This window comes from Pan troglodytes, chromosome 2 (assembly GCF_028858775.2).
Source record: "Pan troglodytes isolate AG18354 chromosome 2, NHGRI_mPanTro3-v2.0_pri, whole genome shotgun sequence".
Classification (NCBI taxonomy): domain Eukaryota; kingdom Metazoa; phylum Chordata; class Mammalia; order Primates; family Hominidae; genus Pan; species Pan troglodytes.
Genome location: NC_086015.1, coordinates 200,408,093 through 200,421,691, shown reverse-complemented (window position 1 = coordinate 200,421,691; position 13,599 = coordinate 200,408,093). Strand labels below are relative to the sequence as shown.

Sequence of the window (13,599 nt, the reverse complement as noted above, 5' to 3'; positions counted from 1 at the left end):
TTCCTGGAGGTTGGTGGGTGGAGCTGAAAGTTCCAACCCTCTAACCCTCTAATCCTCTAATCCCGTGGTCTTTCTGGTGATGAGCCTCATCCTGAGGCTTTCTAGGGGTCTCACTTTAAGTTACCTCATTAGCATTAGCTGTGATCCAAAGGGCTTGTCATGAACAAAAGAAGACCTTCCCATTACTTAGGAATTTCCAAGAGTTTTAGGCACTCTGACAGAAACAAAGACCGAATATATTTCATATTATACCACAATAGATCTATAGCTGTAGCTGGCATTTACTGAGCACTGTTGCACTATTTATTGCCACTATTGACCTAACAAGTCAGCATTATTCTAAGTGCCCTGTGTATATTATTTAATCCTCACACAACAGCCCCATTAGATAAAGTAAGGTAAAGTCCCATTGGGCCTGTCTCAAGTATAGCCTGTTAGGCTTTAAATAAAAGGCTGTAATTTGATACATATTAATAATAGTAATAACAACATTGATAATGCTTACTATTTGATAGGTTCTACCAAATGGTATATATGTATTAACTCCTTTTCATAACCCTTAACAGTGAAATGTGGTTTAGTCTGAAAGTTGTTAGTGCAGTCCATGTGTATTTGAAATGTTAGGAGGAGGAATGGGGTATAAGAGGCAAGTAGGAACAGTTCAGTTGTTTGAACTTGAGGTCATTCATCATATCTGTAAACTATGAGGAAACTTTGTGGACAAAAATTGCAGATAATACTCTTCCTTATTATGCATTAAAAATTTGTTAGAAAATTTCTTGGATTTTAAAGGTTTTTACAGACAGGATCTCGCCCTGTTGCCCAGGCTGGAGTGCAGTGGTGCAATTACAGCTCACTGCATCCTCAAACTCCTGGGCTCAAGCCATTGTCCGGTTTCAGCCTCCCAAGTAGCTAGGACTACAGGCGCAGGCCACCACATGTAGCTAACCTTACTATGGCATTTGTATAGGGGAGTGTGGCTGGAAGCTTATGATACTGAAAGCCAGTTGCATATCCCTCTGCCATGTCCCCTGTGTCTGTTAGCCTATCTAGCTCCAGTCCTAATGATCTTGGAGACAGGACATGAATTCACAAAGTTAGTTGACTTAAAAACAAAGACTTCTTGAGGAGTTTGAAAGGTTACATAGTTGTAACTATCTTTTTGTGGTGGTTTTTTTTGGTGGGTGGGGGATCAGTGAAATGGATTTAGTAAGGCAGTAAAGTTAAAATTTGCCTTTGTTGGTAAAATGTTATTTATTCACTTTTTTAGCAAAGAAAAAAAGGCAAGTTTTAGAGATAATATTTTAAATTATTGTATTTTGTTTTTCCTGCTCCCCTTCTCAAAAAACCACATGGAATATTCCATTCATTACTGCTCGAGAAAGTCATTACTTTGCAGGCTGCAGTTGCTGAAATGGTTTAGTGGAAGAAATGTTTGCTTGCATATTTTTAGTGATTTTTTTTTTTTTTTTTTTTTTTTGGTGGTTGTCATTTGAGTATCCAAACTGTAGCTAACAAGGAGAAGCAGATTTAAATTTATATCGGGGGAACCTCTTTGTGGAGCATTTCATCAGATGACTTCCTGTCAACCTCATATCTTGAAAAGAGGGATTAATGAAACAGCATCTGAAGAAGCAGTGGACTCTTGTGGAATAAACCCTGACATCTTCCACAGTGTTTTGTGGGATAATTTCAAGTTCTTCAGATACAGATTACATAAAGAAGATTGTAGGGCACGTGACAGACTCTGGTTTCTTGTATTTTAGATAGTAGAAAAATTGCTACCTCTAAGAATGGATCCTGGAGAGATCTAGTTACAGTTATAACTTTTTCATTTATGGTTTTATCTCACAACTTTATTTATTTTTATTTACATTTTTTGTTCAACTAGGCAACTTAAAATAGTTTTGCTTTATGTATAAAATATTGTAATGGTAGAGTAATGGATTGCCTGTGCATTGTAACCACAAAGGTAAGATATAATATGCTTTTCTGTATTTCATTGTTAGTGACAGATGTGAGAGACCCTTTGTTCAGTGTATTTTAAAAATAAGGTGTAACCATTGTTATGCGTTTGCAAATAGACGTGAATCCATGTGATGCTTAGTTTATATCCTTTAGAAAAGGCAGTATTTTGAAATGTGTTGTAGAAAATGTGTTGCAGATATTTTTTCCCTGAGATTTACAGGAAGCCTTTCTCCCAACAGCACAGGTCTGTAAAGTCTTGATCATATTTAAATCTTCTAAATATATTCTCAGAGTCACTCTCCTCCCCTTTATTTTGTGTCCCAACATGCCATGCTAGTTGAAAGTATAACTCGTTTTGAGAACATTTTCTGGACTCTTCCAGCTATTATAATTATAGTTAATTTTTTGTGTTTTTAGGAAGAGGAAAATAGTCAAGTGCTGATTGTGTTGCCTTTAGAAAGATGTTGATTTGGATTTAAAATGATTAGACTTGTACAAGCACTCCTTGAAAGTACTTGTTTTGCAGTCTGTTTTGCTCATTGTGTTCAAAGTGCAGCATGCTTCACTTAATCTCTAAGTTTGGCTTCTTTTATTTTTGAGCACCAGTTTGCAGACATTGTGTGATGGTGTTATTATAGATTCAGCGTGCTTACATTTAAAATTCATCCATTGGTTTTTAAAATATGGAATAATTTACCTTTTTTTATTTCTATGCACTTACGATGTCTCATAGTGATTGCTAGACAAACTTGTTGAGATTTTAAAATTACATTCAGTAATAAAAGAGTAGGTAAATTTGTAAATTCTGAAAGTAGGCTATTACTCTTTCTGTATAATGAATTATTTTTCATAAGAGGAAAAGCAGGAAAATTGATGGAAATTAGTTTTCTTTTCTTGTTGCTCAGAGTTCTAGTTCAAACAGTAGTTTCTGATCGGATACAGACATGCCCATTATCTGTTTCCATTCCCTGTTTATAAGGAGATGTCTTCTCTGTACCTCTAGGTAAACTGTCTTGTTGAAATATTCTTACTGAATGTTTAAAGGGCACATAATCCTGGAAAACAGGGTCGTTGTTGCTTTTTCCCTCTCTAAATTTTTTTCATGGTTGTCTATGTTGGTTCTCCCCTGTGATTTGCCTTTTATCATTTCATTCATTTTGGTTTTATTTCCAGTATTATAGCAAGGTTATTTGAAATGATCTGTCTCCTCTCTCTGCTCCATCTTCCTTGATAGACTTTGAATTTTTTTACATTGACTCTTTTAGCAAAAGAGGGTCTATTTTGCTTAAAAAATTAGATGTAATCATTATCCTAAAGTATTTATAAATTTTTATTATATAACTGTTAAAGCAAAAATAGAGAAGGATGTGGGTTGGAAATTAGAAGCCTAAAACATTGTTTGTAGTTGCTTTTGAAAAAACTAAATTAAAATAATTTGTTCTATTATTAGAAATAAACCCTTTGAACATATTTAACCAATGGCTCTAGCAGGAAGAGCAAAATTCTTGATTTTCTTTTGAACTAAAGGCTGCAGTGTGTACCCCATCCCTTGTTCTTTTCTCCCTTTTCTGGTCTTAGAGAGCTTTGTGATTCTATATGTGTTTTAAAAGTCTGACAGTGTAGTTGATGTAATTTTATCATGTTAATACTAAAACACCTTTCCAAGTGAAATTTTTTTCATCATCCGCCTCCCCTCTCTCCCACTTGTGTAGGCACGGTGAACTAGGTAGGCACGTTGCATCATTGCTACCATGGATACCCTTAAGTACAGGCATGTGGGTTGAGCTAAAGCAATGATGATTAGTTTTTTGGTTGTTCCCCCCCGCCCCCCCATAACTATATGTTCTTCACAATGAAGAATCTGACTTTAAAACGTTTGCAAATGACAAGGTTGTGAGATGTGATGACTAAACCATCACTGCTACTGAACTGCCAAATCTTGGTCTCCATTTACAGTAGTATTAATGCCATTTACTAATTTAAGGCTGTCATAAATAGCTCTGTATTCCTTTTCTGATTAATATGTTTTAAATCCAAGTGTAATGTTTGTTTTGTTTTGCCTTTTAGTGAAAATGAAAATGTACTTCTCTTCGAGTTAAAAAAAATACTCTTCTGGATTTAGATATTTTATGGGACGAAAAGATGCTAGTGAGCATTTCTAGCATGGCAGCGTTTCTCATTATTGTTCATACACTTGTATACATTTTTATGTACTTTACTCAGCTTGGATACAGTATTTTGTGCTTTTCCACATAATGTCTAAGAGAGATTTATTTTTGTGTTTGTAAGTTCTTGTGTTCTTAGCTAGCTGCTTTGCAAACATGTCCGTTGAGGTGGAGTTAATATTGTTAGAGGCCAGGCAGTGAAGTGTCATTTTTGTCAGGCTCGTAATCACTGTAGGAAAATTAACTCAGAGCATAAAAGGCCCAACAAGAGTGATTTAGGATTATTGTTATATATGGTATATTTTCTTATGTTAGCAATAAAGCGCTCTGCTTAAACCGCAGCTGAGGGCATTTCGTGTTCTTTAGCATGGAGGTTTCCCAGCTGTCAAGTAACTTCTGAGAGTAACTTTAGTACCAGAATTTCTTGTAATAGGATCATGTCTTTCTCCATCTTTTGTTACACTGCTTGCTGATCAGCTAGACAGAAAAAGGATGTTCGCTCTCTCTCTTCATTTTAGGGTTGTTTAGCAGTTTAGGTAGCAGGAGAAAAACCTGAAAAGAAAAAAATATTTCGTGTGTGTCGTTAATGAAGAAAAGAGAAAATAAACATTCATATTTCAGGAGATTCTCTTACACTCAGTGCCAGTTGTTAAATATTGTTATTATTGAACTTATTTTCGAAAACTGTGGAGTCCACATTCAGTGCCGTTAGGACAGTGTTTGAGGTATGTACAGTCTTGAGCATCTCTCCCAATTAAGGAATTGGCAATCCATATGTTTTAGAAGCTGCAGACCAGGTTTTCATTATTTTTGTTAACAGAACTTTTTTCAGGTCTTGTGAGGTGTTTCCTTCTGCTTTGAGTTTGAGATCTTTCCCACCCAGACAGGGTCTCGCTCTGTCACCCAGGCTGGAGTGCAGTGGCGTGATCTGGGCTCACTGCAGCCTCTGCTTCCTGGGCTCAAGTAATCCTCCCACTTCAGCCTCCAAGGTGCTTTGAGATCTTTATGCATGATAGTTTCCTCTATTTGCAAGCTTTTTATGCCAAATCTTACCCTTCAGATTCCAGTTTATAGACGACTTCCTCAGGGAAGCCCTTCTTGATTCCCCATTAAGTTAGGTTCCTCTACTTCTGTAAGTATACTTTCCTTTTCCTTTATGCCACACAGTATGTCACTTACTTGTGTGATCCTTCATTAATGTATGTTTCTCTCATTGGCCTGTAAGTGTTAGAAAAAAGTAAAGCTTTTGTTCTCCATGATATCCCTGGTGACTGACCAAGTGCCTGATATATAGTAAATACTTAGTAAGTTTACTAATTGTTAAAAGAATGAAGCTCTGGAACAGATGGTAGAAATTTATGGATTTTAAAAGTATTTTAGTTTTTAATGCATTTAAAGTCCCATTTTGAATATAGTTATAGATTGACATCCTGGAATATCATCACTAAAATTGATCTATTATTCTGTATTTATAATGCATTCAAAAGGATCCAGAAAGTGGCTTATCTCTTATTGTTTTCCGTGTATTTCTTAGTTTATGGTGGAAAGGAAGTACGTCATCATGTCTTGACACATAAATATTTGACTGATATTTGACTTAAATATTTGGTTGATTTGTTGACTTTGTTGTATATTTGTTTCTGGCTTATATGGGAGACTCAGAATCCTTTTTCATTTTATTGGGCGTGCTTCTATCTCTAAACTCAACTTTAGCACTGTCCAATAGAACTTCATACAATGACGGAAATGTTGTATATCTTTGCTGTCCTGTCCACTGGCACTTGAAATGGAGTGGCTAGTTTGACAGAGAAGCTGAATTTTTAACTTTAATTAATTTAAACAGACTTAAGTTACTAGTCTATAACAGCCATTCCCATACACCAGCCAACCCTTCACTTATATTTTAAAGAGTTTTTGAGTGGATAATAAACTCACATAATTTAAATCAAAACTATCATATGAAAGTTTATATCAATTTGCCTCACTTCTATACCTTCCCCTAACTCCTATAGGAAACTGTTGTTTGTTAGTTTCTATTTATCTTTCTAGTATTTATACAAAAACAAGTAAATAAGAATGTTTTTATTTCTGTCTTTCCTTACACAATAAGTAATGTGTTTTATATGATATTTTGCCTCTTGCTGGCTTTACTTGCAGTATCCTGAAGGTCTCTCCGTTGTAATACATAGAGCTTTTCCTCATTCATTTTTACAGAAATGTGTTTGATCATGTGGATGTACCATAGTTTATTAACCATTTTAAATAAATGACCTGGCTGGGCACAGTGGCTCACACTTGTAATCCTAGCTCTTTGGGAGGCTGAGGCAGGCAGATCACCTGAGGTTAGGAGTTCGAGACCAGCCTGGCCAACATGGCAAAAATCTTGTCTCTACTAAAAATAGAAAAATTAGCCAGGTGTGGTGGCACATGCCTGTAATCCCAGCTACTCAGGAGGCTAAGGCACAAGAATCACTTGAACCCAGGAGGCAGAAGTTGCAGCGAGCCAAGGTCGCGCCACTGCACTCCAGCCTGGGTGACATAGTGAGACTCCGTCTCCAAATAAATAAATAACTGACTGACCTGTAACAACCAGTTCTATTGGAAAAAGATCAAAGTTGGATCCATACCTAATACTGTGTATCAGAAAAAAAAATCAAGATTTCAAAAGATATATGCTATGGTTTGAATGATGGTGTCCCCTCCAAAATTCATGTTGAAACTTAGTCCCCAGTGCGACAGTGTTGAGATGTTGTGGCCTTTGGGAGATGATTAAGTCGTGAGTGGGATTAGTACCCTTATGAAAAGGGTTTGAGGCAGAAGGGAGCGCTTTCTTTTACCCTTTGCCGTGTGAGGAAGTAAGTGTTCTTCTCCGGAGGGTGCAGCAACGAAGTGCCATTTTGGAAGCAGAAGCAGCCCTCGCCAGACACTAGTCTTGCCAGTGTCTTGATCTTGGTCTTCCCTGCCTCCAGAAACATGAGAAATAAATTGTTATTTTTTTATAAATTACCTAGTCTGTGGTATTTTGTTACAGTAGCACAAATAGACTAAGACAATATAAACGTATTTTTGCTGGACAGTAAATTTCTTTCTCATCTTTTACGCTTATAAGCTACTTCAGTAAACAACTTTGTATGTATGCCATTTTATATTTGTGCAGGAGTATCTGTATGATATGGGATTACTGGTTCAGAGAGTATATGCTGATGGAATTTTGGTACCTATTGTCAGGTTCCCTCCAATAGGAGTTGTGCCATTTTGTATTCCCACTGGCAGTGTTAGAGAATGACTCTTTCCCTGCAACTTTATCAACAGAATATGTTTTCAAATTTTATATTTTTACCAATTTGCTTAATGAGAAATGGCATGTAAGTATAGTTTTAATTTTCATTTCTTGTATATATTTAAACATGGTTTATTTTATATTTTTTTTGATTGGGATGTTGGTCTCTTTCGTCTCAGTTTCTAGGAGCTCAGTGTCTATCAGGGAGGTTAGCCTTTGTCTCTGATGTCAGTTGCAGCTTTTTTATCCCACGCTTGGTCGTTCTTTAATTCATGGTGTTATCAGTGCTTTCTTCTCTTCTCCTCCCCTCCTCCTCCTCTCCCCTCTCATCTTCTCCCCTCTTTCTTCTTTCCCCTCTTGGCTAGCTTCTGCATTTGGGTCATAGTAAGACCTTCCACATTCCAGAATTAAAAAGAAGTCACGCAGGTTTTCTTTTGGTTACGTTATGTAGGATTTCACTTTTAAATCTTTGGACCATTTTAAGTTTATCCTGATGCATAGTGTTAGTTGTGTAACCAGTGTAATATTTTTCCAAATAGTTACCCATTGTTCCAGTGTCATTTTATTAAGAAGCCTGTATTTATCTTCCCCCTCTGAATTGAGATGTTACCTTTTGACAAATAATAACTTCTCATATGTATTTGGGTTATTTCTGGAGATTTGATTCTGTGTTTCACTAGTCTGTGTGTTCATGAACCAGATTGACAGTGCTTTACTTACTGAAGCTTTATATAGTATACTTTAACATCTAATAGGGTTATCCTCTATCATTGCTTCTCTGTTTTAGAGCTTTTCTTAAAAAAAAAAAAAGATTCTTGTTTATTTTTCTGTATACACTTTAGAATCAATTTAGTCCAAGAAAAAAGCATTTTGGCTTTAGGGACACCCTCTAAATTTAAAGTAGTACACAATAAGGAATGTTTCCTGCCCAGTAGAGCGAGGCAGGAGAGCTGGATAAGTTTATCTCTTATACACCTTCCCAACCACTAGTGTGAATCACCACTGGAGGCTAGGCAGTAGTCTTCTCGATTCCCTATCCTGGGAGGCAGGGTTTTAAATTATTTCCTGTAGTCCTTATCAGTGGGTTTTTGTTAATAGGAGAAAGTAAGAGAGAGGAATCAAAGACTTATTTTAACCGATTTCATTAGTTTTCCTAGCTCTTTGCTCCATGACTAACCGATTGTCTGAGTCAAACCTACCTTTTGACAAAATCAGATGGGTTTATTTCTGATGCCAACTCTGGTTGATGTTGGATGCCCAGAGATCTGTGTTGAGAATTCCGATAGCAGGTTACAGGAAAGGGTGTGCTGTGATCCATTAATAGTCTTTGCCATGGCTGAGATGGGAGATAGGTGGGAGACTTGGCAGAAGATGGGATCATTTGTATTTAATATATTTTGAAAATCCTTAACATGTCATTGAATGTTTTCCTATAGCTTTTATAATGACTTCATGATTTGAATATTTAATCAGTAAACATTTGGATTATTTATATTTTTTCCTCTTGAAATGATATGCTGGATGCTTAATCTCTAGGTATAACCATGATTCTTCAGGTGAGGAATTTCTAATATTAAAGATATAAAAATTTCTAATGTTTTGATAAATACTGCCAAAATTTCCACAGGTTAATCACCTTCAGACTATTTTTCCAGTTAAAACATCTTACTTTATAATAAATATATTTTAATAAAATTGTCTCTCCATTTCCATTTAGAAAGGGCTCATTATAGCTCCTAGTCTTATCCACAATGATTGGGTTTCTTTGAACTTTCCATAGTATATTGTTTTATAATTTTTTTTGTCTTGTGACTGAATCTTGCTCTGTTGCCCAGGCTGGAGTGCAGTGGTGTGATCTCAGCTCACTGCAACCTCTGCTTCCCGGGTTCGAGCGATTCTCCTGCCTCAGCCTCCTGAGTAGCTGCAATTACAGGCACCCGCCACCACGCCTGGCTCATTTTTGTATTATTGGTAGAGACGGGGTTTCACCATGTTGGCCAGGCTGGTCTCGAACTCCTGACCTCAGGTTATCGGCCTGCTTTGGCCTCCCAGAGTGTTGGGATTACAGGCATGAGCCACTGCGCCTGGCCTGTTGTTTTATTTCTTAACTATTGTACCTTTTTCTTAATTTTTATTATCCTATCAATGTTCATCTGGTGTTCACCTCACTGGGGACCTGCTGAGTTGAAATAATAGGGGTTGCTTTCAAGTGCTACTCTATTTTCTGCTCACCCTTGTGCAGTCAGACAAAGGATAACTAAGGCTTTCATTTTCCATAATTTGCCGCTTTTTAAATTCCTTGTATTATGATTTCTGTAGCATTCGCTGAACTGAAGTTGTTCCCCTTAGAATGAGCAGAATAAAAAATAATAGCCAAAAGCTCAGGCTCTGGAGGCTGTCTAGGTTCTCGTCCCAATACTTGCTTGGGACTAGTTGCTTTTTATTTCAACACTAATAATAAAAGTTAGATTATAGAGCTGTGCTAATTCCTGGTCTTCTGAGACAGTTCCCTGAAACTTTGGTTGACAAAAGTTTATGACTGTAATAGCTATGCTACTTATTTTGGTGGTTAGACAGATTGCTTAATATTCTTCCTAGGCTTCAGTTTCTTCATCTCTAACGTGGGGGAAAATAATGGTATCTATATACAGGGTTGTTAAAGATTACTTGAGCTAATAATGCCTGTCAAGTATGTGAAACGATGACCAGCACCTAGTAAGACTCCACTAATTGTTAGCAGATATTTTTAATAATTTTTATTAAATAGTAAAATATGTAGCTTCCTGGCTGTACAGAACAGTCTTTTCTGAATCCGTCTTATTCTTTTCTCTCTTTTAGAGTTCCTCTTTGCCTCTTATGATTAGTGTTATAGTTTTCTTCATGAGAGGTGTGGGTGGTTTTAAGTTCAGGTGTTTCGTTAAGGCAAGCTGGAGATAGGAATAAAAGGGTTATGAAAGAGAAGGCGCTTGAAAGATGCTTTTACCCATACCTGTTTCTGCTTTATCAGCCTCTTTTTGCTGCCTTTATTTTAGATTTTAGAGTGATGCTTTGCCTTGTCTTCTGAAACAGTTCCCTGAATCTTTACTTGCCAAAAGTTCATGATTCTTTTGGTGGTTCTTTATATGGGTAAAGAAAACGTATGCCCGTGTGTGGGGATGTTTGTCATTCCAGTGGGTGCCCAGCAAATGTGTTTTAACATAACTGATAGAATCTTAGGAATTAAGTCACCAGAGAACTGTTGAATTGTTTTGGTTTATCAGTTTGGGAATTATGAATACAAAATTTGACTCCTTTGGGTAAAACAGCTATCTTTTATTTAAATATTCATATTTATATTAGGGTACTTTCACTTGTAGGTTGTATTAAAATTGTATGTTAGAAGCTTTGAAAGGGGTATTAAATATGTTAAAAGAAAGTCTCAGTACAGGTATTTCAGATTTTTTAGATTTTTTAAAAAGACTTCAAATTTTTTAAGTTAGGTTTTAATAGTGAATAGAAATGCTGCCCTCTACTGTTGGCTGATTGTTTGACTGCCATGTAAAAATGTTCAGTAACCTGTAATAGAATTTTTTAGTGTAGATCATATTACTGTGTTGAAGTATAATTATGTTAAACGTTTTCCTTATAATTTAGTTATTAAGTTATAATCAAGTGTTTCCTAATAATGCTAACTGCTATTAAATATGTTCATTACCATTTTGGCTTTTAGAAAACCTTGAGTCCTGGAGAAACTTTCGTTTAGTCTTAGCTCCTCATTTTATGTGGTGAGGTTTTAGTACTTCCTAGATTGATCCCTTATGGTTGTGTGACTGAAAGCTCGTATTGATAACTTATAACCAAACTATAGGTAAAGATACATTTTTCTAAACTAATTATTTTTAGTTTATGCTATGTAAAATGTCTGAACTTCTGAAACTTATGTTTTACATGTAAAAAAATTTGGAATTTAAATCACTATTAAATCTTTGCATGTTTATTAAAATGAGGCACTGCTTTAAAAAGTGGTACTGCTGAGCAAATTTAAACCTCTGATTCATGTTTTTCACCGTGAGTGGAGGGATTAGAAGAGATGGTTTTAAAGATTCCTTTTAGCTTTGCTTTGCTGAGTGCCTACTGTATGTGAAGTACTGTAGAAAATAAACATGGAAAACAAAGACTATTACAGTTCTTCCTTTAGGTCAGGAGTTGGCAGACTATGGCCAGTGGGCCAAATTGGGCCACACTCACTCATTTACTTACCTTGTATGGCTGCTTTAGTGCTACAGTGGCAGAATTGGGTAGTTGCAGCAGTGAGCATGTGGCCTGCAAAGCTGAAAATACTTACTCTCTAGACTTCTACAGACAATGTTTGGTAACCCCTGCCCCAGATGAACTTCTCATCTAGTGCAGAAGATATATCTAAAAAGAATCATTTTAAACAGATGTTTATAGGACACATAGACAGAATGCCAAATAAAGCTAGCACGTCATTAAAATATGCTTTCTTTATTAGCGCCATTCTTCCTGTTCAGTAGTATCTTAACATCATCTAATAATTCCCAAAGATTCTTGTTTATTGGCCATTTGCAGATATCGTACCTCACAGCCTGGTTATTTTCATCATCATCATTATTTTTTCTGTGTGAAGTGCACAAATCTAAGTACGCAGCTTGATGCCTTTTTATAACTGTAATCACTATCCATAGAAAGACACAAAACGTTTCCAGTACTCCAGAAAGACTCCCATTAGCTCTTTCCAAGACAGCCCACCCTCCCCAGAGATAATCTTTTTTTTTTTAACTCATATCACTATAGATTAGGTTTGAACGTCATATAAATGGAATCATGCAGTATATATGATTAATTGTGGCTTCTTTTACTCAGCATCTATGTTACTGTGCCTGCTGGTAGCTTGTTCCTTTTTATTGCTGTGTAATATTCCATGGTGGGAATTTGAATTGTTTCTACTTTTTGGTTGTTATGAAGAAAGCTGTGTAAAACATTTTATACAAGTCCTTTTGTGTACATATCCACTAATTTCTCTCAAATATATACCTGGGAGGTAGGATTTTTAATTCACATTGTAGAGCCCTTACCACAAAGTTTTTGTTTAATAGGACAAAGCAGGAGGCAGGAATCAATGACACACTTTCACTTACTTTATAAGTTCACCTAGTCCCCTGCTTCATTACAAAGTGGTGACTTTACATTTTTTCATAAGCACTGTGATTAAGGCAACCTACGTTTTGACTAAATCAAACAGGTTTTATTTCCAATGCCACCTCTTATTGGTGTTGGTGTCTAGAGGTCTTTGCTAAGAATTCTGATAACAAGTTGAAAGTGCTGTGATTGTCTAATAGTCTTTGCTGTGTTGAGGGATTAGAGATGTGTGGGGGAGGCATGTGACAGAAGAATGGGATCATTTTTATTTAATATATTTGAAAAATTCTTACATATTGAATATAGTGCATTTAAAATTACCTCATTGCTTGAACAGGTCATAGATTTTTTTTTTTGAGACGGAGTCTCGCTCTTGTCACCCAGGCTGGAATGCAGTAGCATGATCTCGGCTCACTGCAACCTCCACCTTCCAGGTTCAAGTGATTCTCCTGCCTCATCCTCCTGAGTAGCTAGGATTACAAGCACGTGCCACCACGCCCGGCTAATTTTTTTTTTTTCTTTGTATTTTTAGTAAAGGTGGGGTTTCACCACATTGGCCAGGCTGTCTTGAACTCCTGACCTCAGGAGGTGATCCACCAACCTCTCAAGGTGCTGGGATTACAGGCATGAGCCACCGCGCTCAGCCTTTGAATAGGTCATAGATTTCTTAATTTCATTTATTGTATTTTTAACTTTTAGAATGTCTGTTTGCCCTTTTTAGAGTTTCTATTTCTCTTAAATTTGATATTGCATCTAATTTGTACATCTTTTCCTGTGTATTTAAAAATTGCCATTTTAAAGTTCTTTTCTGCTATAATAGTTCTAACATCTGTGGTTCTGCTGTGTGGGTTTTCTTTTGATTGTTTTCCTCTTATGTTATCCTGCTTCTTTACATGTCTTAAATTTTTTATTGTGCTCTAAATAACGTATAAAAGAACCATTGAAAGCGAAGCAGTGTTCTTTCCTTTTCAGGAAGCTGCAGTGAGGCTGATAAAATAAGAGTTGAATTTGTTTAGGGTTAGGTTGCTGCTTTAGTTACTTTCACCT

The 13,599-nt window shown here is 36.3% G+C and overlaps 1 protein-coding gene across 47 annotated transcripts in view; it reads left to right on the top strand.

Moving 5' to 3' along the window:
- Positions 1-13,599, top strand: part of DLG1 (discs large MAGUK scaffold protein 1) — a 262,007-nt gene that overhangs the window by 36,413 nt on the left and 211,995 nt on the right. Inside the window, exon 1 of one of the 47 annotated variants that reach the window (XM_009447119.5) lies at positions 1,876-1,972. The exons of the other annotated variants lie outside the window; for them this stretch is intronic. Within the exon in view, the coding sequence (XP_009445394.1) occupies positions 1,943-1,972 (30 nt within the window). The 5' untranslated portion in view covers positions 1,876-1,942. Of the gene's footprint in view, positions 1-1,875; positions 1,973-13,599 lie in introns of those variants that run through there. 47 annotated transcript variants of the gene reach the window in all.